Source organism: Patiria miniata, unplaced genomic scaffold (genome assembly GCF_015706575.1).
Source record: "Patiria miniata isolate m_02_andy unplaced genomic scaffold, ASM1570657v1 HiC_scaffold_24, whole genome shotgun sequence".
Classification (NCBI taxonomy): domain Eukaryota; kingdom Metazoa; phylum Echinodermata; class Asteroidea; order Valvatida; family Asterinidae; genus Patiria; species Patiria miniata.
In genome coordinates, this window is record NW_024037063.1 from 4298296 (window position 1) to 4326203 (window position 27908).

The 27908-nt window shown below is 42.3% G+C and overlaps 3 protein-coding genes across 3 annotated transcripts; 2 read left to right on the top strand and 1 right to left on the bottom strand.

Moving 5' to 3' along the window:
* Positions 1 to 1777: 1777 nt before the first annotated feature.
* On the bottom strand, positions 1778 to 27829 carry LOC119731810 (calcium-activated chloride channel regulator 3A-1-like). The gene is made up of 15 exons (XM_038205083.1): positions 27016 to 27829; positions 26341 to 26623; positions 25636 to 25768; positions 24829 to 25009; positions 23992 to 24127; positions 6173 to 6288; positions 5774 to 6004; positions 5121 to 5310; positions 4881 to 4999; positions 4456 to 4576; positions 4160 to 4275; positions 3529 to 3811; positions 3172 to 3360; positions 2803 to 3048; positions 1778 to 2709 (listed from the first exon to the last, which is right to left on the bottom strand). The coding sequence occupies exons 1-15, from the start codon at positions 27208 to 27210 to the stop codon at positions 1778 to 1780; spliced, it is 3471 nt and encodes a 1156-aa protein (XP_038061011.1). The 5' UTR covers positions 27211 to 27829.
* Positions 8222 to 9502, top strand: LOC119732064 (G-protein coupled receptor moody-like). Its single transcript, XM_038205434.1, has one exon. It carries the CDS (start codon positions 8243 to 8245, stop codon positions 9449 to 9451), a length of 1209 nt encoding a protein of 402 aa, XP_038061362.1. The 5' UTR covers positions 8222 to 8242; the 3' UTR covers positions 9452 to 9502.
* LOC119732063 (G-protein coupled receptor moody-like) lies at positions 10320 to 11836 on the top strand. The gene has a single exon (XM_038205433.1). The coding sequence runs from the start codon at positions 10448 to 10450 to the stop codon at positions 11750 to 11752; it is 1305 nt and encodes a 434-aa protein (XP_038061361.1). The 5' UTR covers positions 10320 to 10447; the 3' UTR covers positions 11753 to 11836.
* Positions 27830 to 27908: the final 79 nt, after the last annotated feature.

A 27908-nucleotide genomic window follows, 5' to 3' on the forward strand; every position in this document is an offset into this window, starting at 1 on the left:
TGTCTTTAACAGTTAAGAGCTCCCAGTCTACATAAAGCATGATTGAATGGCTGTGACTGTTTATGCAACTTGATACGGCTGTATGCTTTGACTTTAGGTGATTGATAAGCCAGCTGTTTGTACCACTTGCCTGCCTTTGTCAGTTGACCGAATTTGACTAGTCACAGTATTTATGATCTGACTGTGGTGACTAGCATTTGTCAAAGGCATGGCAGGGAAGAGGATTTTTTGACTGTCTGTGACTGTACAGACAGCATAAGGTGATTTTTTTTAAAAATAATAATAACACGCACTAAAATTAGATTCATAGGCCCCCATGCCCTGTACTGTACATTGCGCATCACACTCTGAACATCCGCATTCTTCCGATGATGACGTGACCCGACCGATATATAACCTTCGCTTTTAAGAGTATGCCTTTTCTCTGCTTTACACTTGCCGTCACAGTGAATTGAGCCCTTGATCTTACCGACTCCAAATTTGTACCTAAAAATAAAGACATGCCCCATCTTCGCGCGCGCGTGACGTATTTGTTTCCTGTGCCCTTGTGTACAGTCACTCGCCGTAAGTTCCATTCTTGTGTCACAATGGGTGCCTTGATCTTACCGACGTCGCTTTCGTGTCGTTCAATCAAACCGGATTCCTATATTGGCATACATCCAAACGTATATATACATGTACTTTTCCCCCAATGATAATAAACCTATAGCTATATTGTTAGTAAACATTCAGCGCCATTTTGTATGGGCTGCCGCAAGCGCATAAATTGAAGCCGCAGTTGGCAACGTATTTTTCCAAAAAAGTCCTCATAACACCCTCATAACATAAGAAAAAGGCATGTTTAGGAGTTATTTGATGACAATGTTGTATTTTCAACAATCAAATAATATTTTGTTTATCATTAATAACTATTCTTCATTTCTGCAGTGTTGGACCTTCCATAGTTTGGCAATCCGTGGTTGGCAAAATGTTTTATATATTCTCAGTCGTTTCATACTACTGAAACCGAAAATAAACGCCGGCATAATGGGCCACATTGGCATGTGACAGACTTTACTTTACTTTTACAAGGAGAGACACGGACTACAGGGACATGATCACAATCACGAGAAAGTCACAAGACGGGGACGAAAATGGATTCAGGAGAGAACTGTATGACGAAGATGTTTTTTTCTGTCTCCAATTTAATGTCTGAAAACCACGGACAGCAAGTGATACGTTACAATTTGAACGTCAGTCATTTTCAGTTGAAGTGGGCCTAAACGTCTCAATTGACCGGTCTAAACGGCAATATGCATGATCAGCTGCTCGGAACGCTTGGCGTCAATCATTTCATGCATAACGATCAGGAAACTAACCTTTACTCTAATTACGACCTTGTCTTTTTTGAAAGTTCCAAAACTAAAAGTCAGAAATCAAAGTTTTATAGTATTTACAGAATAAATGTAAAAAGCGCACGCTCACAGTGAGGTCGCCTGAACTCAATTTTAAATTATAAATAATGGAAGCGATCGATATCCACATAAAAATCAAGAGGTTATCACTGGGAGGCCATGATAATTCCCGGTGCACTTGTTGGGACACTGCCGACATCCAAATGCGACTTTCAAACTGTGTTCGCCACGAGATGCATTTGTGTTAGTGTGGTACTGCACTTAATTAAATGGACAGGTGGATGACCAGTATATAGGATGCAGACCGTGACGTCTTTGAGGTGTTGATTTGGTGGCGCACTGCAAGGGAAATCGCAGGTTCTGCATACAGATTTTTCGTAATTTCAAACAACACTTGTTTTACTATATGCGGACGAGGTAGAAATCATGCGATCAAACAGCGGACCCTCCTCTAAGGGAAGTTCCTTACGCGGTAGTTCGTCTATATTACTTGTCCCGTTTGACACTCGAGTGACACCGAAACGGTTTTTCAGAAACAGTTTCATTGTCACGTAGCCTATGCCGACGACGAGGGCGCTAGACAGCATCAGCGCGCCAACTGCTATCGCGGCAATCTCGGCCCCGTAAAGTGTTCGACCTGCGGGGGAACGAGGTACCGGGTCAGTGCTGATTGTCGCAGATGAGTCCTCGGAATAATTGTCTGTGGAAAACGAGGTTGAAGTTGTGGTTACAGCGCCACCAAACTTTGTAGCTGCTGTTACAGCGCCACCAAGGTTTGTGGTTGCTGTTACAGCGCCACCAAGCGTTGTAGTTGCTGTTACAGCGCCACCAAGCGTTGTAGTTGCTGTTACAGCGCCACCAAGCGTTGTAGTTGCTGTTACAGCACCACCAAGCGTTGATATGCCTTTCCCTGCTGTTGCAGATCTGTGGGTGATCACTGTTACTGTTGATGTCTGCCGCTCGGTTTGGTATTCGACGGTGGTATGTAAAGGCTCAAAAGTTGAAAATGGTGATATCGTTGATGAGCTCGGAGACGCAGGCTCGGGCACGAACATTCGGAACGTTGCACGGGCCACGTTGGACAATTCTCCGAACTGACCGCCACTGTCGGCCGCCTTGAGGGCAAAGGTCATTGATGACGTCACAGAGGCCTGTTTGAGGGGAACTCGTATGGTGAAACGTTCTGTGTTCATTGCATGTAGAGGTTTGGTCAGATTTCCATCTAGAACATCGGACTCAGACACCGATATGGCCTGGTCAAAGTTGTCGGCGATCGCTGAAACATTGTCGGAGTATCTGATGTCATATCTGGACGCTGGAAAGACATACAAAATCAACCGTTATGAAATCGTTAAAAAACCTGTTATTTCACCGGTCTTCGTAGTCCTTCGTTAACCATTTTACTCACCAGTTCCACTGTCCGCGTCTTCCCCAGTTGCTGTCCACGAAAGCGTAACGGTCGCCCATTGGTCTTGCCGCTGAGTCGCGACCACGCGGAGGTCATGGATGCGAGAGGGCGGTATGAGGTCAGCCGGGGAGGCGGGAAAGTTTGTGAAGTAAGCCGTGAAGCCAGATGCATGCCGGGACAGGTCCGTGACTCTGGTACCGTGAAGCTGCCTTGGCTGAGTGCCAGGGGCGAAGATCGTGAAGTTCCCTTGAAAATGAAGAAATGCAAGAAAATTCACTTTCTAGTGTTCCACAAGGCTCATTTCTAGGCCTGAGAATTATATAGCTTAGAACAAATTTACTTTGGATATTTCAGTAATGAAAGGCCTACCAATTCGAGGAAATGCTGCGTAGTCATCAGGGCTGATATTCGGTACATTTCTTGGCTGTGAGCTGCTGTTGAGGGAGGTCGTGTTGGGACTGCTGGTTACAGTGACTTGCACGGTGTTGAACCCTTTCCGGTTGGGCTGGTTCACGTAGTAGCGCGAGTACACGCCGTCGCCTCTACGAACGTCAGCTCCTGCGACATAATACAAAAACGTCTTTTTCCTAATTGAAATAGGTGGTACTTTGCTTGTAATTTTGCAAAAAGATGCGTGAATGTTTGGGTTGCCTTTCGTTATGATGTCGCATGTAACATGGTCTGTACCAATGACGAGAGAGTATCGACATGATTAAGGAGACTTACCTGCCCCGTTATCCAATAGTTCCACAGTTCTATCAGGGTGCCCACCAGGTGGGTAGATGGTAGCAATGACACGGGCCCCTACTACGGGCCGCAACCCCTGACAAACCTCTACGTAGATACAGAGGCGTTCCCCCGAGGCCACGTCGATGGTGTAGCTGCTCAGCATGGGGGTGATGAGGATTGGTTCCACGTCATCGCTTCTTGCGTGCGACGTCACGATGCACATGACCGACACGGCGTCTGACGGAAGCAGGTTGCGCATGTGCACCTCCCATTGTCCTGTCTTTTTGTGTGAAAGAAATATTACAGATAGACCAAAGTTGGTTGACAAATTTCAAACATTGGAAAAAACACCTTTTGGTCTACTTCTTTGTTAATTGCATCTGTTTATGGTTATAGATCATAGTCGCTTTGCAGTGTACAACGTTTGAGCAATATCTACCTCATCCAGAAGGCATTTAGGTTTTTTGAAAGTTGAATTATATGCTTGGTATCTAGCGGGATTTGTTTTTATAAAAACAGGGTGGCCTATAAAGGTATATTTTCAACTGTCGCTCGTTTTATTGTTTCTCTGCAGTTGTGCACTGTTGGAACATGAAATGGAAGCCTGAATTCCATCCTGTTAACCTACCTCAGCTGTACCCTGGATAGAGAAGGTAAGATACTTGAAATCCGACATGTTCTGGTATCCAGGATAGGTGCTGTTAAAGGCTGCGCCGCTGGGAGATATCAGAACAATATCTGTCTCTGAAAAAAGAAAGAACAACCAAGCACATGAAAGTCCTTTGACGTTTGCTAAAATGAAGTTAGTGCAATGGTTATGTTAAACAAAAGAGTTAAAAGAAAATGACACGTGACGGTTCGAAGTTCATTGAGATGACTCATGAAAATTTCAACCATTTCGTGACAGAGCAGAATTGTCCTCACCAAGTGAATCCCGTTCTGTCCAGGTAAACATAAGTTCTGTTTCACGTCCCACTGACTCGTCAAGGCTGAAATTCCATGTTTGCTCCTGTCCCCCTCCAAGGCTTACGGTGTGGCTTGAAATCTGCAGACATATTTTTTTTATAATAACAATTCAATATTAGGTTTTACCCTTCAACGACGTATTTTAATATATAATAATACTATAATAACAATGCCAAAGTGCACGTGGGTCAGTTTTTAATTTTTGTTTTTATTCCACAGTTAAATTAAATATATGTACTAAAGATAGACTGTGTGCCTTACTATTGAGTCACATATGAACTGTCTATTGGTAATGAAGAAAGTGGACTTGAACAAAGGTCGACAAAACATCTGTAAAATCAGGCACTCTCGAAAAAAATAATAATACAATGAGAAGAACTTGCCATGATTCTCCTGTTTTGGTCGCTTTCCGCCTGGCTCCTAACCATGAGGCCAGCGAACGCGTGGTACAAGACTGATGCCAGACCATCCCTGTTGGCCTGATAGTGAAAAGATCTGCCTCCTAAAATGACAGTCAAAGTGCCAAAAATGAAATGTCTGTCAGACTTTGCTTATTTTAAATGACTTAGGCTATACCAAAAGTAGGAATTCAAGCAAAATATGAAATGAGTGTCGTATGTTACCTGTCTTTGCGGCGATATCTGGCAGCGTCTTGGGGTTCGGATCGGTTGCAGCGACCGTGTCGACAACCACCGCGTTGTCGACAAGCATCGACACGACATTGTCGGTGGCAGCTTGATCAGAGTCTGAGCCGTCTGCAAACATAATAACAATCCCCCCGGCCGCAGACTCCGTCCCATCCGAAGATAGCACCTTTATGGTCGAGAAAGAGGCATTTTAGTTGTGCGTACTTGGCAAGCATAAAGATTCAGATTTTAAAAAGTACAAAGGACACACAGCCTTGAGACTTAAAGAAATCTCCAATCGTCAATTTGACAAAGCTGATGTCCTTTTTGGTATATCTCGTTGAAACTCACATAGTATTCCGCCCAGTCTTGCTAAAATGATTACATCGCTTAACATAATTCCTTAACAAGTAAAGAAATAACTAACCTCAACGGTGTACCTCGTAAGTGCGTTAATGGCACATTATTGTAAAAGCTGCTGATCATCTTTAAGCTGCTAGTATTTTAATGTATTTTCAAAACGCCAGAGTGTATCGAGAGGTGTTCTTTATGTTCTTAAATCCGAGTTAAAAAAAAATATTTAAAGATGTTCTGACAGATTGCATAACTTGACAAGGTGTTTGATAATTATTGGTCATGTTTTTGTTTACCTGTAATGACGTCAGCAGTCCTTGGCTGTAACGAGAGGTAAAGTTGCCCGAGACGACTGGTAAAGAGTCTAGCAGAGCTTGCCTGTCGCTCTCAGAACGTATCCGAACAAGCCAGCTGCAGACATGCGCAACTTCGTTGTACTGCACGATCCCCACGTGACTTCCAATGTCGGCCACTGATTGGATGAAATGGGCGGCTGCGCTGTGCAGTGTTTGGAAACGATTGTCGTACTGGCATTGACAAAAAAATAAGATATCAATCTCAAGAATTATAATTATGATGTTTAGTTCCAAGAAGAATCTCATACAAAAGTATGTCGGAAGCTGAGTATATTTAGGAAAACCCCCAAATGTACACACATTTCAGTTTTGTAATTTGAGATTCACGCCAGCATTTACCTGCATGCTACTTGACGTGTCAATCAGTAGCACCACCCTCTTACCCCGGGCCTGTACGAGGTTGAACCTTGGTTGTATTTCGGTATCGTCTACATCACGTGGTGGGTTTGCGTTACCTAAATGCAGGGAGATACGTTGTAGTATAATTCTCTTGAATAGGAAACGTTTATACTTTGAAGTGATCTTCAACATTTGCTTGACATTAATCGATTATGATGTTATCTTTGGACCGCACTGTTTTTTTTTTTAGTTTTGAGCAGTTTTTTTTATTGAAGTTTTGTTGTTTTGTTGTCGCGTAACGGTTTTGTGTCAGTTTTTTTCTGGTACTTTTTAATATCTTAAAGGGAAAATACAACATTTGCAAACATCAAAAAATAAAACTACCAAATCATTTTGAAATACCTTGCTGGACTGTTCGTGAATGACAGTATAAAGCATCCTGTAAAATCATGGCACCTGGTATACTGTCATTTTCAAGAAAAGTGGTATTTTTGTATCAATTTCCAACGCTGATCGGCCGATCAGCGTTGGAAACAACTGGCTTTTTTTTTCAAATACTGGCCCCAATTGACCATCGCACTTGTTTGCAATCGATTACAAACCTATGAACGGGTACGAGCCAGCTAGACTGGTTCCCTGACCTTACAATTCCCCAATGTATGTAAACTGCTCTGTTTCTTCTTATATGGAGTCAGGGAACCAGACTACAGGAAAATGATCGTTTTTCTTGGTTTTTATAGCATTTTCGAACCCAAAACCTCAAAAAAGTCAGTGTAACTATATTTGCTATATATTTCCAACCCCCCAATTCCATTCATTTCTGAAAATTACAGCAAAAGCAAATGATGTATATTCCCTTTAATATCATTGTTGTTTTTGTTTTCTGATTTGTTTTAAATGTTAATCATGTTAAATTAAGCCTTTATTATTTTAATAAATCATTTAATAAATGAATGAATGAGTGACATGTAGGGGTCATGGGGTGGTAGCTCTCAATGGAGTATAGCCTATAAAAATAACCCGGCGAGGGCATACCTAACAGCAGGGAACGAATTCCCCCTTAGAGTTTTTGTTTTACTGCTTGATCTTAAATCGTTTCTGTGAGGATTAATAGTCAGAAACTGCAACAGGACTGTTTATAGAAATTCGTGACACCGTCAAGTTTCTATTTCACAACATCTAGGCCCTATTATTTGTTTCACCATGGGTGTTTCGAAAAGGTAAAACTTTGAGGAAATTCAAGTGGATTTGATGAATTGAAATTGAAACAAATAACAAGAGACCTGATAGTTAATCTACGCGTGGTGTTGATATAAACGCGTTGCAATAAATTCAGCTCGGCGCAGCAGAATATATGTCAAGTTGTTTTTAGATTGTATTTGAAACAGACACCTGTCAGTATTCCCTTTATGTCAGCAGCATGCAGGTGGAATGGCTTCATGTCATTCGCTGCTTGTGTACATCGCATTTGTTGCTGTTTTTATCCATCTGTATTCCGATTTTGTTATCAGGGTTTCCTTTTATACCTAAACAGGTATAACCTGTTTTATACCTAAAACAGGTTCGTAAACAGTCTATTGGGAATGTTTGTCTGTTTTCTGTCCGGTCAACGTTGAAAGTTTTAGGTAGGCTCCCTTTGCAAGCTTTTGAATATCTAGAAAGCCCCATTTTTGTTCTGTGATTATGATCTTCTTCAGAATTTGTGTAATCTTCTTTTCCCTTTATTTGTCAACGACGTTTGGAATTTATCAGCTACAACAATGTCGTGGCCTGCTACCAAGAAAAGGCTTGTGCATAAGCTTTAGAAATTAAAAAATACAAAGACACTTTCATAAGATATATTCCCTAGGTTGCTTTATACTAATTGAAAAGTGAAAGTAAGAGGAATTATACACAATTGATAATGTACATACATTTATCATTTGAGAACGAGAATATTGTCAAACGACGTTTTTGTTTTACTTTAAAAAAACAATGATTTATTTATTACAGGTGTTGATCGTACCTTGTGGTAAAGTAATCAAGGTGGATTTGTTAAAACATTACAACTTGTATTTAAGGATTTGTTTGATGCGTCAGGGCTCAGAAAGCCAGAGCATCAAAAGCTGCAGCATGGCGTATCCCACGAACGTGACCATTCAGCCGCACACAACTTTTCACCCAAACTCTACTCTTCCGGACTCAACTCTTCACCCAAACTTCACTCTTCATCCAAACTCGACTGTACAGCCTCGTGTTGTCGAGTCCATATACACCTACCCAGAGCTTGTCTTCTGTGCAGTGGGGCTCTCTATTCTGATTGTGGGGACTTTCTTCGGTAACAGCCTGGTGTTGGTTGCTGTGGCCCGAACACGGAAACTCCGGAACGTCACCAACGTATTTGTTGTCAACCTGAGTGTGTCTCATGTTCTGTTGAGTTTCGCTGTCCTGTGGAGCGTGCCGGCAATGGTGAGTGAAACACCGGGCTACCCGTTACAGTCCGACGTCCCGTGCGTTGCGGCGGCTGTACTTATGTTCATTGCGTGGGGAACATGCGTGTTCACCCTTGCAAACATCGCCCTAAACCGGTGCATCCTGATCACCAGGCCTAAGGAGACCTACCAGTGGCTGTACACACCCAGGAAGATTGCACTAATGGTCTTGGGCTCTTGGCTCGTTCCCCTCTGCACCACCGTGGTGCCACCGCTTTCCGGAGTTGGGGATCTCGGTTTCGATCCTGAAAGTCGAACTTGTTCTCACATTGTCACCCACCCAGAAGATGTTACCTACGATAACATCCAGTTTGCACTCTACTATCCGCTTCCTGCCGCCGTGGTCCTCGTCTCCTACGTCCTCATCTGGAAACACGTCAAGAAACATTTCAGGAAGTACCAGCAACATATGTGCGAGCGTTTGCAGTCTTCCACAGTCGTGCAGACAGCTCCTTCGTCCATCTCCATGCTTGGGATAGACGACAGCACCTCGAGGCGCACCCGCAACCAGCAGGCATCGCTTCGACGCACCGGGAGTTTCCGTCAGCTGACTAGCAGCAAGCACGACCAACTGGCAATCACCAAGAACCTCTTCGTGGTCGTCTTGGCCTTCGTCGTTTGCTTCAGCCCTCTCGCCATCATGGCGGTTACCAAGAGCCAACGTTACCAGCTGTATGGCGCCCTCATCCTTTTCCTGAGTGGCTGCATCAATCCTCTCATCTACGCCGCCAAGCATCCACTCTTCGCTCCGGTGCTGCGAGCCATGATCCGATGCCGATGTTCCAACGACCAGCACGCACAAACATGAACCACATCCTCACCAAAAACAAACGAAATATGACATTTTGCTTCCATTTGAGTCTCAAGTGCCGACGTATTATGTTCTGTAACTATTATACTCGATACCAACTTTTATCAGAAGCACAGATTATAAACAAAAGAATTTTTTGGATCAATCACCATACAGATTTGCTTAAGGCTGAACATTTTAAGCATGCAATCGTAAATATATCCAATGACTTGGAATATACAGTGTAAACATTTAGACATAATTATGTATATGGGCATTGCCATTTTTTGAAAAACAATCTAATTTTGTATTTTTAAATTGGAAAACTTAACCAGCCTTTTGCGTTTTAAGCACTTTAAAAGTGCAATATTTAGCTTGCGGAATTTGATTCGGGATACAATGAGTTAATCATACCTTTCATTGGGACACACGTCTCCCTCAAAAGTTTTAGACTACTTGAATTAAACACTTTTAAGTGAAGGATTCATTAGGCGGAAACTGCAAGAGAAATGTTATGGAACGTCAACCGGACGTTGCCTTCAACTTTCATTTGCACAGAATTATCTTTTCTTTTTGCAAACACCAAATATTTTCTTTACCATGGACTTTTACTCACGCCGTTGATTTTGACTCATAAAGTGAATGCAGCTGATGGGCGTTATCAAAACGTCGTTATATTTCAGAATTTTGTAAAAATAGACAACTGTTTCCTGTCATTAGCTCCTTCATGTACATCGCATATGTTGCTGTTTTCATCCATTTTTAAGAGCTCATTTCCTCGACTCATATTTATAAATTAAGGTGTCATTAAATGACACCTTAATTTATAAATATGAGTCGAGGAATGTGAACTAAACATTTGGTCTTGTCTCACCCATGTCGGTCTTATGTTGCTTTGAATTAATTGAAAGGTGAAAGTTCCAGGAAGTATACCACAATTGATAATATACATAAATTGTATCTGATGAGAATGAAAGTATTTTCAACCGATGTTTTTGATTTACTTTAAAAAGCATGATTTATTTTTTACAGGTGTTGATCGTAGCTTGTGGTAAAGTAATCAAAGTGTATTTGTTAAAACATTACAACTTGTATTTAAGGATTTGTTTGATGCGTCAGGGCTCAGAAAGCCAGAGCATCAAAAGCTGCAGCATGGCGTTTCCCACGATCGCAACCATTCAGCCGCACACAACATTTCACCCGAACTCCACTCTTCCGGACTCAACTCTTCACCCAAACTTCACTCTTCATCCAAACTCGACTGTACAGCCTCTTGTTGTCGAGTCCATATACACCTACCCAGAGCTGGTCTTCTGTGCAGTGGGGTTCTCTGTCCTGATTGTGGGGACTTTCTTCGGTAACAGCCTGGTGTTGGTTGCTGTGGCCCGAACACGGAAACTCCGGAACGTCACCAACGTATTTGTTGTCAACCTGAGTGTGTCTCATGTTCTGCTGAGTTTCGCACTCCTGTGGAGCGTGCCGGCAATGGTGAGTGAAACACCGGGCTACCCGTTACAGTCCGACGTCCCGTGCGTTGCGGCGGCTGTACTTATGTTAATTGCGTGGGGAACATGCGTGTTCACCCTTGCAAACATCGCCCTAAACCGGTGCATCCTGATCACTAGGCCTAAGGAGACCTACCAGTGTCTGTACACACCCAAGAAGATTGCACTGATGGTCTTGGGCTCTTGGCTCGTTCCCCTCTGCACCACCGTGGTGCCACCGCTTTCCGGAGTCGGCGATCTCGGTTTCGATCCTGAAAGTCGAACTTGTTCTGACATTGAAACCCACCCTAAAGATGTTACCTACGATAACATCCAGTTTGCACTCTACTATCCGCTTCCTGCCGCCGTGGTCCTCGTCTCCTACGTCCTCATCTGGAAACACGTCAAGAAACATTTCAGGAAGTACCAGCAACAAATGTGCGAGCGTTTGCAGTCTTCCACAGTCGTGCAGACAGCTCCTTCGTCCATCTCCATGCTTGAGATAGACGACAGCACCTCGAGGCGCACCCGCAACCAGCAGGCATCGCTTCGACGCACCGAGAGTTCCCGTCAGCTGACTAGCAGCAAGAACGACCAACTGGCAATCACCAAGAACCTCTTCGTGGTCGTCTTGGCCTTCGTCGTTTGCTTCACCCCTCTCGCCATCATGGTGGTTACCAAGAGCCATCGTTACCAGCTGTATGGCGCCCTCATCGTATTCCTGAGTGGCTGCATCAATCCTCTCATCTACGCCGCCAAGCATCCACTCTTCGCTCCGGTGCTGCGAGCCATGATCCGATGCCGATGTTCCAACGACCAGCACGCACAAGCATGAACCGTATCCACACCAAAAACAAACGAAATATGACATTTCTGCTTTCATTTTGAGTCTCAAGTGCCAACGTATTATGTTCTGCAACTATTATACTCTATACCAACTTTTATCAGAAGCACAGATTATAAACAAAAGAATTTTTGGATCAATCACCATACAGATTTGCTTTAGGCTGAACATTTTAAGCATGCAATCGTAAATATATCGAATGACATGGAATATACTGTGTAAACATTTAGACATAATTATGTATATGGACATTGCCCTTTTTTGAAAAACAATCTAATTTTGTATATTTAAATTGGAAAATGTAACCAGCCTTTTGCGTTTTAAGCACTTTAAAAGTGCAATATTTAGCTTGCGGAATTTGATTCGGGATACAATGAGTTAATCATACCTTTCATTGGGACACGCGTCTCCCTAAAAAGTTTTTAGACTACTTGAATTAAACACTTTTAAGTGAAGGATTCATTAGGCGGAAACTGCAAGAGAAATGTTATGGAACGTCAACCGGACGTTGCCTTAAAACTTTCATTTGCACAGAATTATCTTTTCTTTTTGCACACACCAAATATTTTCTTTACCATGGACGTTCACTCACGCCGTTGATTTTGACTCGTTAAAGTGAATGCAGCTGGGCGTTATCAAAACGTCTTATATTTCAGCCGCCAAGCACCCACACTTCGCTCCGGTGCTGCGAGCCATGATCCGATGCCGATGTTCCAACGACCAGCAGGCACAAGCATGAACCGTATCCACACCAAAACCAAACGAAATATGAGTTCCTTTTCGGCTTCCATTTTTAGTCTCAAGTGCCAATGCATTATGTTCAGCAACTGTTATACTCCACCAACTGTTATCAGAAGCACAGATTATCAACAAAAGAATTATTAGATCAATCACCGAACAGATTTGCTTCAAGCTGAACATTTTAAGCACGCAATCGTAAATACAACGAATGAGTCAATATGGAATATATAATGCAAACATTTTAGATTAGATTAGATTTCTTTATTGTCATGCTCAAAATTACATGAAATTGTAAAAGTATGTATACATACAATAATTAAAAAAAAATACACAAAAACATGACAAAACCAAAATTAGTCATTTAGACCTATGTATATATGGACATCGCCATTTATGAAAAAAAATACCTACATTGTATTTTTAAATTGGAAAATTTAACCAGCCTTTTGCGTTTCAAGCACTTTAAAACTGCATATTAAGCTTGCGGAATTTTATTCGGGATACGATCATTTAATCATACCTTTCATTAAGACACCTATATTCCACGAGTCAATAGTTTTTAGACTCCTTGTATTAATAACGTTTCTGTGAATGAGTAGAGTAGGCAGGCCTTGGGGCTACAGTGTTTAAGTACACTTTTGCCTACCCTGGCAGGTTTTGAATGTTTTATGTCCTTTTTTTCTGTTCCTCTATCCCCTCTCTCCTGTTAAGCTGTACACCCCCCCCCCCCGGCCCATTTCTTCTCCCATCCTTCAGTCCCATCAGTCTTGTCTGGTCATACTTTTTCAATTTCCAGTTTTTGTTTACGTTATGATATATATTTGCTTGGTCATTGTACTTTTGTTCATTTGTTGGCCGAATAAATAATAATAAAAATGTAGTGAGACGTCTTTTACGAGGCACCGTACAATTGGCACACAGCCCAGAAAAATGTATATAAACGCGCACTCGGTGCCGTGAACGCGCGAATATCAGCCCTTTTCTGCCTGCACATCAAAGTGTGAGTATCAGTGTACAAAACCTGTGCTTGAGAACCAACATTTAAGTTTTAAATGAGCACAATTTGTATTATCTTTACATTCTAATGTCATAATGCAAGTTCTCTGCTACCGCTGGGCTAGGTTTTAGTTTATTTCATGTTGACAAAAGGAGTGATTTGGGGGTGAATTAGTCTTCGTTATCTCAAAGTTTTAATCACCGTGTGTCACATGCTGATTAATTGCAATACGACTGTTTCATGTCAGGTGCAATATGGAGGCCTAGTTCACAACACAGCCGTACACTTGCCAGGCGTTCGGGGAACTACGGGGAACCTAATTAAAATATTAGAACCGGTGAATCTTAGGAACCTCACTTTGAATCTGGGAACTTTAGAAATACAATCTTTGTGTTTTAATATATTTTATCATTGGCAACTGTGTCACAATTTATAGAGCTCGAAACTGAATCTATTATCTTATGAATACTTTTTGTATCAGTTGTTTTTGTGAGTTCAAATTGAGATCATGTGTTAATTTAAACTATTGTAATCGATTTTTGTGAACAAGTTCATGAGACAAAGCATAATTTGACTCCGGCTTTGATTTGTTTCTTTTGATCTTGATTTGTCCTTGGCGTCCTTAAATCTAATCATTTGAGCGGACCTCCTTACTGGCGTACTGCTACAATAATAATAGTAATTATAATAATAATAATTAGGTACAGATTGCAATAGGACTGTTTAAGCGACATTCTGGTACCATCAACTTTTATTTGCGCAGAAAGTTGTTTTTTTATCATGGATATTGTGAAAAGGTGAAATTTTGTGGAAAATCAAAAACATTTTATAAATTGAAAGTGAAACAACTGAATAGCAAGAAGACCGATAGTTTATTCATGGTGGTGGTGTTGACGCGTTGAAATGAATTCAGCTCGGCGTTATCAAAACATTTCCTGATATTTCCGAATTTTGTAAAAATGGACAACTGTCAGGATCCCTCTCGTCAGCTGCATGCATGTAGAACAGCTTCATGTCCTGAACTACTTGAAGTACATCGCCTTGTCGCTGTTTTGATATCAATTTCCCCCTTTGTTACTTAGTTTTGGGAAACTGTCCTTATCTCTGATCAACGTTGGACTGTTTGCAAGTTTTTGAAGGCCTTAATAACCCTTTGATGTTTCTTGTAATCTGAATTACATATGTTTATGTTATTCAGACTTACGTTATCTACCTTAATTTTCCTGTATTTGTAAAAGACGTACGGAATGAATGTTTAGCTTGAGTTGAATTCACCAGCTTCAACATTGTCGTTTCTTATAAACGCCATCATTTCTTTTTCATCTGAGGAATATTATACATAGCGCTTGATCCAGATTTTTCCCTTGTACAATTTGACTTATACATCGAGGAACACTTGTTTTCTGGAAGAATGGAATTCTTTCTGTGGTCTGCTACCAAAAGGAGCTGGTGCATAATCTAAAAAAAATATAAAAAATACGAAGCTACTTGCACAAGTTCTATTCCCTAGGTTGCTTTATATTGATTGAAAAAAAGTTGAAGGTTAGATTGATAAAGTACATATCAGTTAAGAATGAAAGCATTGTCAAACGATGTTTTTGTTTTAGTTTAAAAAGCAATAAATTATTTATGACAGGTGTCGATCGTAGCTCGTGATAAAGTAATCAAAGTTGAGGTATTTAAGGATTTTTACCAGGCGCCAGGTCTCACAAAGCTACATCAGTCGCTGGAGCAATGGCGTTTCCCACGAACGCGACTTTTCAGCCGCACACAACTTTTCACCCGAACTCAACGCTTCGTCCGTACTCAACTCATCACCCAAACTTCACTCTTCATCCGAACGCAACTCTACAGCCTCTTGTTGTGGAGTCCATATACACCTACCCGGAGCTTGTCTTCTGTGCAGTGGTGTTCTCTATTCTGATTGGCCTGGCAATCATTGGTAACAGCCTGGTGTTGGCTGCCGTGGCCCGCACCAAGAAACTCCAGAACGTCACCAACGTGTTCGTGGTCAACCTGAGCGTGTCTGATTTCCTGTTGAGTTTCGCTCTCCTGTGGAGCATGCCGGGTATGGTGACCAAAACGCCGGGCTACCCGCTGCAATGGGACGTCCCGTGCGTTGCGGCGGGTGCTCTTTTATTCATCGCTGGGGGATGTGGCGTGTATACTCTTGCAAACATCGCCTTAAACCGGTGCATCCTGATCACCAGGCCTAAGGAGACCTACCAATGGCTGTACACACCCAAGAAGATTGCAATGATGGTCTTGGTGTCCTGGTTCGTCCCTCTGTGTGCCGCCATCATACCTCCATTGTCTGGTATCGGCGCTCTGGGTTTCGATCCTTCGAGTCGAACCTGCACCGATGTCGAAACGCATCCTCAAGCTACAGATTACAACAACATTCAGGTTGCATTGTTTTACCTGCCCTTCGTAGTTGTAATTGCTTCGTACCTCTTGATTTGGAGGCACGTTAGTCGACACTTCAAGAAGCGCCGGCAAGATGTCCTCAAACTTCGCTCAGCAAGTAGTAAACCGTCTTGGCCTTCCTCTACTTCATTATTAGACATTGGCGACACTCACTCCAGTATTAACACACAGAGCACAGCCGTCTCTCAGCCATGCCCTGACAGCTCCCGTCAGCTGACTCGCACCAAGACCGACCAGCTGGCAATCACCAAGAACCTCTTCGTTGTAGTGCTGGCCTTCTTAATTTGCCTCACTCCCATCGGAATCATTGTGGTTACCGAGAACAATCGTTACGACCTGTATGGCTTGATATTTCTCTTTCTGAACGGCTGCATCAATCCTCTTATCTACGCCGCCAAGCATCCACACTTCGCTCCGGTGCTGCGAGCCATGATCCGATGTTCCAACAACCAGAAGGCACAAGCATAATCCGTATCCATTCCAAAACCAAATGAAATATGACTCACTATTCGGCTTCCATTTTGAATCTCAAGTGCCAACGCATTATGTTCGGCAACCACTCTACTAACTTTTATCGCATAATAGAGGACAGATTATGAACAAAAGAATTATCTGAATAACCAAACATGATATTGGCGACAGACTGATGAACATTTTAATCATGTAATCGTTCGTATAACGAATGCTTATATGGAATTACGGTTGTAAACTATTTAGACATAATTATCATAATTATGGACTTCGCCGTTTGTGAAAAAATCTATATTGTTTTTTAAATTGGAAAATGTATCTAGCCTTTTTGTGTTTCAAGCACTTGAAAAGTGAAATATTTAGCTTGCGGAATTATGTAAGATACGATCATTTAATCATACCTTTCATTGAGACACCTATTAATAGTTTTTAGACTCCTTGAATTGAAAGCTTTTCTGTGAAGGATTCATTTGGCAAAAACCGCAAAAGGACTGTGTCAAGAACTTCCTGATACGATCAACTTTCATTTGCACAGAAACTTTTTTTTTTATCACGGATGTTTTGAAAAGGTGACACTTACAGAAATTTAAATATATTGTATAGATTGAAATTGAAACAAAATAAAAAGAGAACCCATAGTTTATTCACGACGTTGGTGTTGACGCGTCAACATGAATTCAGCTCGGCGTTATCAAAACATGTCATGTTTCATTTTCAAAAGCAAAGAGTTGGTTTTCATTGTAAAGTAATCAAAGTGGATTTGTTTAAACATTACAACTTGTATTATCTTAAGGAGTGTTTTTGATGCGACAGGACTCAGAAAGCAAGAGCATCAAAAGCTGGAGCTATGGCGTTTCCCAAGAACGCGACTATTCAACCGAACACAACTTTTTTCTCGAACTCGAGTCTGCATCCGGACTCAACTGATCTTCACCAAAATGCCACTCTTCATCCAAACTCGACTCTACAGCCTCTTGTTGGCGAGTCCATATACACCTACCCAGAGCTTGTCTTCTGTGCAGTGGGGTTCTCTATCCTGATTGCGGGGACTTTCTTCGGTAACAGCCTGGTGTTGGTTGCCGTGGCCCGCACCAAGAAACTCCAGAACGTCACCAATGTGTTCGTGGTCAACCTGAGCGTGGCTGATTCCCTGGTGAGTTTCGCTCTCCTGTGGAACGTGCCGGGTATGGTGACCAAAACGCCGGGCTACCCGTTGCAATGGGACGTCCCGTGCGTTGCGGCGGGTGCTCTTTTATTCATCGCTGGGGGATGTGGCGTGTATACTCTTGCAAACATCGCCTTAAACCGGTGCATCCTGATCACTAGGCCTAAGGAGACCTACCAGTGGCTGTACACACCCAAGAAGATTGCACTGATGGTCTTGGCCTCTTGGCTCGTTCCCCTCTTCACTATCGTGGTGCCACCACTTTTCGGAGTCGGCGATCTCGGCTTCGATCCTGAAACTAGAACTTGTTCCGACATCGACACCCACCCTAAAGGCGCCACCTACGATAAGATCCAGTTTGCATTCCTTTATCCGCTTCCTTTTGTTGTGACCCTCGTCTCCTATGTTCTGATCTGGCGATACGTCAAGAAACATTTCGACAAACGCCAGCAACAAATGTGCGAGCGTTTGCAGTCTTCCACAGTCATGCAGACAGCTCCTTCGTCCATCTCCATGCTTGAGATAGACGACAGCGCCTCGAGGCGCATCCGCAACCAGCAGGCATTGCTTCGACGCACCGAGAGTTCCCGTCAGCTGACTAGTAGCAAGCACGACCAGCTAGCAATCACCAAGAACCTCTTCGTGGTCGTCTTGGCCTTCGTCGTTTGCTTCACTCCTTTTGCCATCATGGTGGTTACCAAGAGCCAACGTTACCAGCTGTACATCGCCCTCATCGTATTCCTGAGTGGCTGCATCAATCCTCTCATCTACGCCGCCAAGCATCCACACTTCGCTCCGGTGCTGCGAGCCATGATCCGATGCCGATGTTCCAACGACCAGCAGGCACAAGCACGAACCGTATCCACACCAAAACCAAACGAAATATGAGTTCCTTTTCGGCTTCCATTTTTGAATCTCAAGTGCCAACGTGTTATTTTCCGCAACAACTCTACCAACTTTTAACGCATAACAGAGGACAAATTATGAACAAAAGAATTATCGGATCAATCCCCAAACATGTTTGTAACAGACTGAACATTTTAAGCATGCATTCGTTAATCGAACGAATGACTTATGGAACATACAGTTGTATAAAACGATTTGGACCTGTGAATTTAATAATTACGGACATCGCCGTTTGTGAAAAAGTTTCATTATTTGTTAATTGGAAATTTAACACCTTTTGCTTTTCAAGCTTTTTAAATGTGAATACATGTATTTAGGTTGCGGAATTTTATTCGGAATACGATTATTTCATCATACCTTTCATTGAGACACGCGTCTCCCTCATTAGTTTTTCGACTCCTTGAATTTAAACGTTTCTGAGAAGGATTCATTAGGCAGAAACTGCAAGAGAAATGTTTAAGGAACTTCCTGGTGCCATCAACTTTCATTTGCACAGAAACATCTTTTTTACTATACATGTTTTGATAAGGTGAATCTTTGAGATTCAAGTAACTTTATCAATTGAAATTGAAACAAGTAACAAGAGAACCCATATTTTATTCACGGTGTTGCTGTTGACTCGTTAAAGTGAATTTAGCTGGGCTTTATCAAAACTTCGTTATATTTTAGAATTTTGTAAAAATAGACAACCGTCAGGATTCCCTCTCGTTAGCAGCATGTATGTAGAATGGTTTCCTGTCACAAGCTTGTCATATGTTGCTTTAAATTAAGTGAAAGGTAAAAGTTGGAGGTATTGTACACAATTGAAATGTACATCAGTTGAGAATGAAAGTATCGTCAAACGATGTTTTTGTTTTACTTTAAAAAGCAATGATCATATGACCGTTTAAACATTACAACTTGTATTTAAGGAATTCTTTGATGCGTAAGGACTCAGAAAGCTAGAGCATCAAAAAGCTGGAGCATGGCGTTTCCCACGAACGCGACTCTTCAGTCGCACACAACTTATCACCCGAACTCAACTCTTCGTCCGCACTCAACTCTTCACTCAAACTTCACTTTTCATCCAAACTTGACTCTACAGTCTCTTGTTGTCGAGTCCATATACACCTACCCAGAGCTTGTCTTCTGTGCAGTGGGGTTCTCTATTCTGATAGTCCTGGCATTCAGCGGTAACAGCCTGGTGTTGGTTGCCGTGGCCCGCACCAAGAAACTCCAGAACGTCACCAACGTGTTCGTGGTCAACCTGTGCGTGTCTGATTGTCTCTCTGGGTTCGCTTTCCTGTGGAGCGTACCGGGTATGGTGAGCACCACACCAGGCTACCCGCTACAGTCCGATGGTCCGTGCGTTGCGGCGGCCGGTCTTGTGTATATAGCTTTAGGATGCAGCGTGTACATCCTTGCAAACATCGCCCTGAACCGATGCATCATAATCACCAGGCCTAAGGAGACCTACCAGTTGCTGTACACACCCAAGAAGACTGCCCTGATGGTCTTGGGCTCCTGGCTCGTCCCTCTGTGTGCCATTATCATACCTCCATTATCTGGTATCGGCGATCTCGGTTTCGATCCTGAAACTAGAACTTGTTCCGACATCGACACCCACCCTACAGGTGCTACTTATGATAAGATTCAGATTGCATTCTTCTATCCGCTTCCTTTTGCTGTGATCTTCGTCTCCTACGTCCTGATCTGGCGACACATCAAGAAACATTTCAGGAAGCGCCGGCAACAAATGTGCGAGCGTTTGCAGTCTTCCACAGTCGTGCAGACAGCTCCTTCGTCCATCTCCATGCTTGAGATAGACGACAGCACCTCGAGGCGCACCCGCAACCAGCAGGCATCGCTTCGACGCACCGAGAGTTCCCGTCAGCTGACTAGCAGCAAGAACGACCAACTGGCAATCACCAAGAACCTCTTCGTGGTCGTCTTGGCCTTCGTCGTTTGCTTCACCCCTCTCGCCATCATGGTGGTTACCAAGAGCCATCGTTACCAGCTGTATGGCGCCCTCATCCTTTTCCTGAGTGGCTGCATCAATCCTCTCATCTACGCCGCCAAGCATCCACACTTCGCTCCGGTGCTGCGAGCCATGATCCGATGCCAATGTTCCAACAACCAGAAGGCACAAGCATGAACCATATCCACACCAAAACCAGACGAAATGTGACAGTTCTGCTTCCATTTTGAGTCTCAAGTGCCAACGTATTATGTTCTGCAACTATTATACTCCATACCAACTTTTATTAGTAGCACAGATTATAAACAAAAGAATTTTGGGATCAATCACCATACAGATTTGCTTTAGGCTGAACATTTTAAGCATGCAATCGTAAATATATCGAATGACATGGAATATACTGTGTAAATATTTAGACCTATGTATATGGACATTGCCATTTTTGAAAAACAATCTAATTTTGTATTTTTAAATTTGAAAATTTATCCAGCCTTTTGTGTTTTAAGCACTTGAAAAGTGCAATATTTCGCTTGCGGAATTTTATGTTAGATACGATCATTTATTCATAACTTTCATTGAGACACCTATCCTCCTCAAAAGTTTTCGACTCCTTGAATTGAAAGCGTTTCTGTGAAGGATTCATTAGTTAAAAATTGTAATAGGACTGTTTAAGGAACTTCCTAATGCCATCAACTTTCATTTGCACAGACACTTTGTTTACCTTGGATGTTCTGAAAGGTGAAAGTTTGGGGAAATTCAAGTACATTAATTCTTATGAATCGGAAGCGAAACAAATAACAAGAGAACAAATAGTTTATTCACGGTGTTGTGTGAACGTGTGGGAATGAATTCAGCTCGGCGTTATCAAAACATGACAAGTTGCATTTCAGAATTTTGTAAAAATAGACAACTGTAAGGATCCATCACGTCAGCAGCATGCAGGTAGAATGGCTGCCTGTCCCTTACTTCTTCATGTACATCACCTTGTTGCTGTTTTGTGATCATTTCCCCCCTTTGTAACTTGTTTTTAGGAAACTGTCTTTGGGAATATCTCTGTTTATCGCTGTTCAACGTTTTATTGTACGTTTTGTTTGCAAGCTTTTTAAGGCTTTAACAGCCCCATTTTGCTTCTTGTGATATGAAGTACATATGTTTATGTTATTCAGACTTATCTATCGTTATCTACCTTAATTTTCCTGTATTTGTAAAAGACGTACAGAATGAATGTTTTGCTTGAGTTGAATTTACCAGCTACGACACTGTCGTTTCTCATAAACGCTATCATTTCTTTTTCATCAGAGGAATATTATACATAACGCTTGATCCAGATTTTTTCCCTTGTACAATTCGACTTATACATCGAGGAACACTAGTTTTCTGAAGAATGGAATTCTTGGTGTGGTCTGCTACCAAAAGAAGCCTGTGCATAAGCTTTAGAAGTTAAGAAAATACAAAGATACTTGCACAAGTTTTATTCCCTAGGTTGCTTTATATTTATTAGAAAAGGTGAAAGTAAGAGGAATTATACACAATTGATAATGTACATACATTGTATTAGTGAGAATGAAAGTATTGTCAACGATGTTTTAGTTTCACTTTAAAAAGTAAATGTTTTTGACTTGTGCTGATCGTAGCTGGTGTTAAAATAATCAAATTGGATTTGTAAAAACATTACAACTGATATTTAAGGATTTTTTTTTTGTATGTGTCGGGACTCAATGAAAGACACTTCCATGAGTTCTATTCGCTAGGTTGTTTGAAAAGGTGAAAGTTAGAGTAAATATATAATATTGATAATGTACATAAACTTTATCAGTTGAGAATGAAAGTACATGTATTGTCAAACGATGTTTTTTGTTTATGTTAAAAGCAAAGATTTATTAATGGTTGATATTGATAGTAGCTTGTAGAACTTGTATTTATAAAGGCTTCTGGTAAATTCATCAGGAGTCAGAAAGCTAGAGCATCAGAAGCTGGAGTAATGGCGTTTCCAACAAACGCGACGATTCAGCCGAACACTTTTATTCACACGGACTCAACTCTTCAACCAAACTTCAATATTCATCCAAACTCGACTGTGCAGTCTCTTGTAGTCGAGTCCATATACACCTACCCAGAGCTTGTCTTCTGTGCAGTGGGGATCTCTATTTTGATTGTGGGGGATGTCTTTGGTAACAGCCTGGTGTTGGCTGCCGTGGCCCGCACCAAGAAACTCCAGAACGTCACCAACGTGTTCGTGGTCAACCTGAGCGTGTCTGATTCCCTGTTGGGTTTCGCTCTCCTGTGGAGCATGCCGGGTATGGTGACCAAAACGCCGGGCTACCCGCTGCAATCGGACGTCCCGTGCATTGCGGCGGGTGCTCTTGTGTTCATCGCTGGGGGATGTGGCGTGTATACTCTTGCAAACATCGCCCTAAACCGGTGCATCCTGATCACCAGGCCTAAGGAGACCTACCAGTGGCTGTACACACCCAAAAAGGTTGCACTGATGGTCTTGGGCTCTTGGCTCGTTCCCCTCTGCACCATCGTGGTGCCACCTCTTTCCGGAGTCGGCGTTCTCGGCTTCGATCCTGAAACTAGAACTTGTTCCGACATCGACACGCACCCTAAAGGTGCTACATACGATAAAATCCAGTTTACATTTCTCTTTCTGCTTCCTTCTGTCGTGATCCTCGTTTCCTACGTTCTGATCTGGCGATACGTCAAGAAACATTTCGAGAAGCGCCGGCAACAATTGAGCGTGCGTTTGCAGTCTGCCACAGCCATGCAGAAAGCTCCATCCATCTCCATGCTTGATCTAGACGACAACATCCCAAGAAGCACCGAGACTTCCCGTCAGTTGACTCGCAGCAAGCAGGACCATATGGCAATCACGAAGAACCTCTTCGTGGTCGTCTTGGTCTTCGTTGTTTGCTTCACTCCTCTCGCCATCATGGTGGTTACCAAGAATCAACGCTATCAGCATTACAGCTCAATGATCTCATTCATGAGTAGCTGCATCAATCCTCTCATCTACGCCGCCAAGCATCCACACTTCGCCCCGGTGCTGCGAGCCATGATCCGATGCCGATGTTCCAACGACCAGAAGGCACAAGCATGAACCGTACCCACACCAAATCCAAACGAAATATGACCTTTCTGCTTTCATTATTTTCGAGTATCAAGTACTAATAAGTTCGACAACCATAGTACCAACTAGTATAGCATGCATAGAAGGGCACAGATTATGAACAAAAGAAAAATTTTCGAATCAATCACCAAACATTTGCGACAGACTGAAAATCCTAAGCTTTCAGTCGTGAAAATTACGAATGACGTATGGAACATACAGGTGTAATCGATTTAGACTTAATAGTATGATTATATGGACTTCGCCACTATTTTGTGAAAAATTTTACTTTTGTATTTGTACATTGGGAAATTTAACAAGACTTCTTACATGCACTTTATAAGGGCATTGTTAGTTTGCGGAATTTTATTCGGAATGTGACCATTCAAACAATTGTTTTAAATCTTTTCCCCGGATATTTTCGGTTTTTAATTGTTTGACGACAATTTTCGTTTACCTTGGAAGTCTGTATGTTGCTTCATGACATCCCAACAGCTCCGTGCACCGCACAGTCGGTTATGTCTCGTGGGGGCTTCTTTGTCATGGAGGCTGCCCGGCCGGTCAGTGCCGTCCGAAGCACAGAAATTCACAACCTGTCACGGGTTTTAGAAGGTTTTAGTGACTTTTTTAATTTTAAATTTCTTGTCTGTCTTAACGATATTTTTTATGTGTATTTTTTAGAACTGTACCAAAGGAATGTCTCCCTTGTTACTTTGTTAGGACAGTAAGGTGTTGATTCTGTTGTAGTTGTGATTAAAATTTGAGTATTGATAAAATATTGACAATGAAATGTAGATACTTTGAAGTTGGGTACTGAGGGTTTTTTTCTCCAAACTTCGGGTTCGTCTCCAGGTTAGACTTCGGAATCCGTTTTCATGATAATAGGTGCCTCACTTGCGAGACACATTCTAATAGTTTGAGTGCAGTTTAGCTGCACTGAACATGAAATCGGCACGAGACCAACAGGTGAAGCATGTTCGTTCGGTTCAGGTATTTTAATACAGGCTCCTTGAATATTTTGGAGCCGAAGTCGGAGCGTGACCAGAGACAAAGCCGTGTTTTGGCAAATGGCCTAACACGCCATCTTCTTGCCTTCGGTGTATTGCTTTGTATAACATTATTAAGATTAGAGGAAAATATAACATAACCAGGTAGTTAATAACAAAAAGGAAGTTATAAATAGTTTAAGGAAGGTACGGTAGTTTTTTGTAAAAAGTAAAGGATTAATTTCACATCGTCAAATAAACCAGAAACAAACAGGTTAAATTCTATCACAGTCACCGGCAGACCTTACCTTGTCATAGAATTGTCTTCCGTACATGATGGAGCCTGTCGATTGCGTCACGTTGTCGTCATCGATCGTGACATGCGCACAGCCCTCCTCGTATCCAACGGTGTCATTTCCCGCGCATTCCCAGTACCTGTTGCTGCGGGAGTCGAACCTTAGGGCCTTGTGAGCAAAGCTGGACGAACAGCTACAATGAAATACAACTGCTTGATAAGAGACTACACATTTATTTATCAGTTGTCACACCCTGACCTTATAGAGCAAAACTCACTTAGATTTACTAAGCCTCGCAAACTTTTGCTGAACTACCGGCGCCTGTATTTGAACACACGATCGTTGGCTTTCCTCTGTATTAAGGGCCAAGACATGCAGAGTCTGCTCACTATTCTGCCTTTTCAGGAGTCGGTATCTGTGTCCCGCAGAGCCATGTGGTTTTTTTCTGGTAGTTGTCTTGCGCATGCTTGGACCTAAATTTCAGACGAGCCATTACGTGTATTGCAAATCGAAACATTTCGATCACTTGGTGATAGGTTAACTGTTTCTGACATAACAAACAGGAAAAGTACTCATTCACAGATCATGTGTAAATGATAAACGGAGACAACTCAAAATGGTTTTGAAACTGTGACTGAAACTTAATAACTGTACCCAAGAGTGTTGTCTATACAAACACGCTTTATGTCAAGCAAAATATGTCATTGTAAAACGACCGAAAATGGTGATTCCAACATTGGTTCTGAGAAGCCCCGCCCCCAAAAGGATCTTAGGGTATAAGTACTACTCAAAACTAGGAAGCACTTGTATAGGACAAACCTGATGCCTTGAAACCTCCCGGTAACACTTGAATGGTAGTAGTCATCCTCAACATCGGGTTCAGTGGCTGGGTCTGGGTACTCCTCAAACAGGCCCAAGCGATAGTGGCCCCACTCGTGAACAAATAAACGACCTTTGACAAGGAAAGAGATGAATTCAAGTCAGGAACACATGATGGAATGCATTGAGGCAAAGGCGTAAATCCCGAGAACAAAAAGATATACAATGGATATCATCCATCCACGGTTTACAGCTGCTGGGGGATGGGCTGTTGGATCATCCCATATATTTTTAGATTGAAAACTAAAATGCCGGTTTGAAGTCCCCATGTCAACATATAGCTACATGAAGAAGTAAAAGAAGAAGTGAAAAGAAATGAAGTATAGAGCAGCACATTTTCATCTCGCAACTCTCGAGTCTTAAAATATAATCTAAATGCAAAGTGCAAGGTATGCGATATATCTACGTAAGTTATGAAAATTATACAAGCCTACTAATTTCAAATGATGTTTGCCCCAGCCCCAACACAATTTCTGCAGTCAGGAAAATCTTAGGACGTTTGCATCGTCCCACTCCATTCGTTGATACAAATCTTTGCCCTAGTGGTGCGATGAGAACGTATTCAGTGAACAGAACTAACGTATTAAAGTAGAAAGTGATATTGGCCAACGTATTAAAGTCTTCTTAATCAATCTACCTTCTTACCTACTGGACCATAGTGCCTCTCTACGAACGGATCCAGAAGGAAGTTCACTCCCACCCGGACACTGACCCCTCCTTCCCCGCAGCCTTGGTACTGATTGGTGTTAAAATCCGGTGCCCAGTGCTGATTGGTTGGCGTGACGATGACGTCATGATGATGGCTTCTGCTGGGGCCATAGTCGGGATGCGGCGCCCAAGACCGCGGTACCACGATAGTTACATTTCTGAAGAAGGCTCTATGCTTCGTTGCTTGGTAGAGGTACTGAGAAGCGTCAGAAAACATTGACTGAAAAGAGGAGAGTAGTATTAACAGAAATGTCAGTTGGATCCTCCTAGCCCTGACGAGTAATAAATATGTAATGTTAAGAAATAGACTGAAACAAGATTGGAATATTGTGCAAATAAAAGAGAATTCGGCTGGGATTCTGATCAGAATCTTTTTCCCAATACCTTGTCCAAAAACAAAGGGAAAAGTCCTTCTGCATGCTATGTCCAAATATTCAGTGTCATGTACCCATAACTAATAGCCCATATAAACGGACGAGGTTTTCTAGTTTGTCTTTCTATTAGATAATACTCATGTTTTAGTACAAGACCTATATGTTTGTGGCACTGTACTCCGCAAGTAACTCTACAGCAGCACTATAACATTCAAAATGAAAGTGATCTCAATCGTACCTCGAGAGTCGAAACCAAGTCCATGTTCTCAGGCACGTCTTCGTGAATAGAAACCACGACGCCCGCGTATCCGTTATCTATGAGTTCTACCGTTTCGGGTCTTGTGAGTGACGACAAGACGAAAAGGTTCGGCCCAATGTTCAGGAGAAAGACAATAAAACCAAACATCAGTTCGGTTGACAGTAAACCAGACATCTTGGAATGCTTAACTCGTCAGACTCTCTGAGATTTTGACTCCATGTACATTTTCTGCTTGACACAAGGAATGTGTCGATACAGCTGGGTGACTGTGGATGAACTTCGTACATGCGCTACAGACTTCGTTCCTCGCTGTAAAAAAGTTTTATGGGATATTCCCCACGATTTTATGCGCTTGTAAATCTTGTCGTTTGCATAGTTTCATCACATCTGATCTTGTGGTGACACTGTGTGTTCCTCGCGATGCACTTTCCGTTGAAATAAACAAGGGATGGCCTGTAGAGCTACTGAACCGAAGCCGTCGTTGCTATCCACTCCTTGTAGTCTTGTGTATTTCGGTCGAAAGAAAGTTTACAACCCTCACAGTAACGACAGCGAAGGTTTATCTTTTTCCGTATTCTGTTTGTTGTTTCAGTTCAAACCTTGCTGACAGGCGTACAGTCGTACCAATGATCTGCAGACTTCAGCCACCAATGGAGAGACTGATGACCACTCAGACAGGTAAGTCCTCTTGGTATAATTGCTTCGTATTACGTGTGAAGAACCTATACAGTTTAGTTGTATTTGCAGAGAGTAATCATTTGCATGTGACTTACGTTTTCGCTATGTGTTGTACTTTGAGGGTTCAAAGTGATCCCAGTACGTTTTTAGCGGTTGATATAATATTCATAAGCAAGCAAACATCGAAATATTCT

Excerpts from the sequence above, each read along its gene's own strand:
- LOC119732064 (XM_038205434.1), top strand. The coding sequence starts at position 8,243 with ATGCGTCAGGGCTCAGAAAGCCAGAGCATCAAAAGCTGCAGCATGGCG.
- LOC119732063 (XM_038205433.1), top strand. The coding sequence starts at position 10,448 with ATGATTTATTTTTTACAGGTGTTGATCGTAGCTTGTGGTAAAGTAATC.
- LOC119731810 (XM_038205083.1), bottom strand. The coding sequence starts at position 27,210 with ATGTCTGGTTTACTGTCAACCGAACTGATGTTTGGTTTTATTGTCTTT. Across the intron at positions 6,289-23,991 it reads GCAACATACAGACTTCCAAG|GTAACGCAAACCCACCACGT; the intron begins GTAAACGAAAAT and ends CCCTGCATTTAG. Across the intron at positions 5,311-5,773 it reads GACTGCTGACGTCATTACAG|GTGCTATCTTCGGATGGGAC; the intron begins GTAAACAAAAAC and ends TCGACCATAAAG.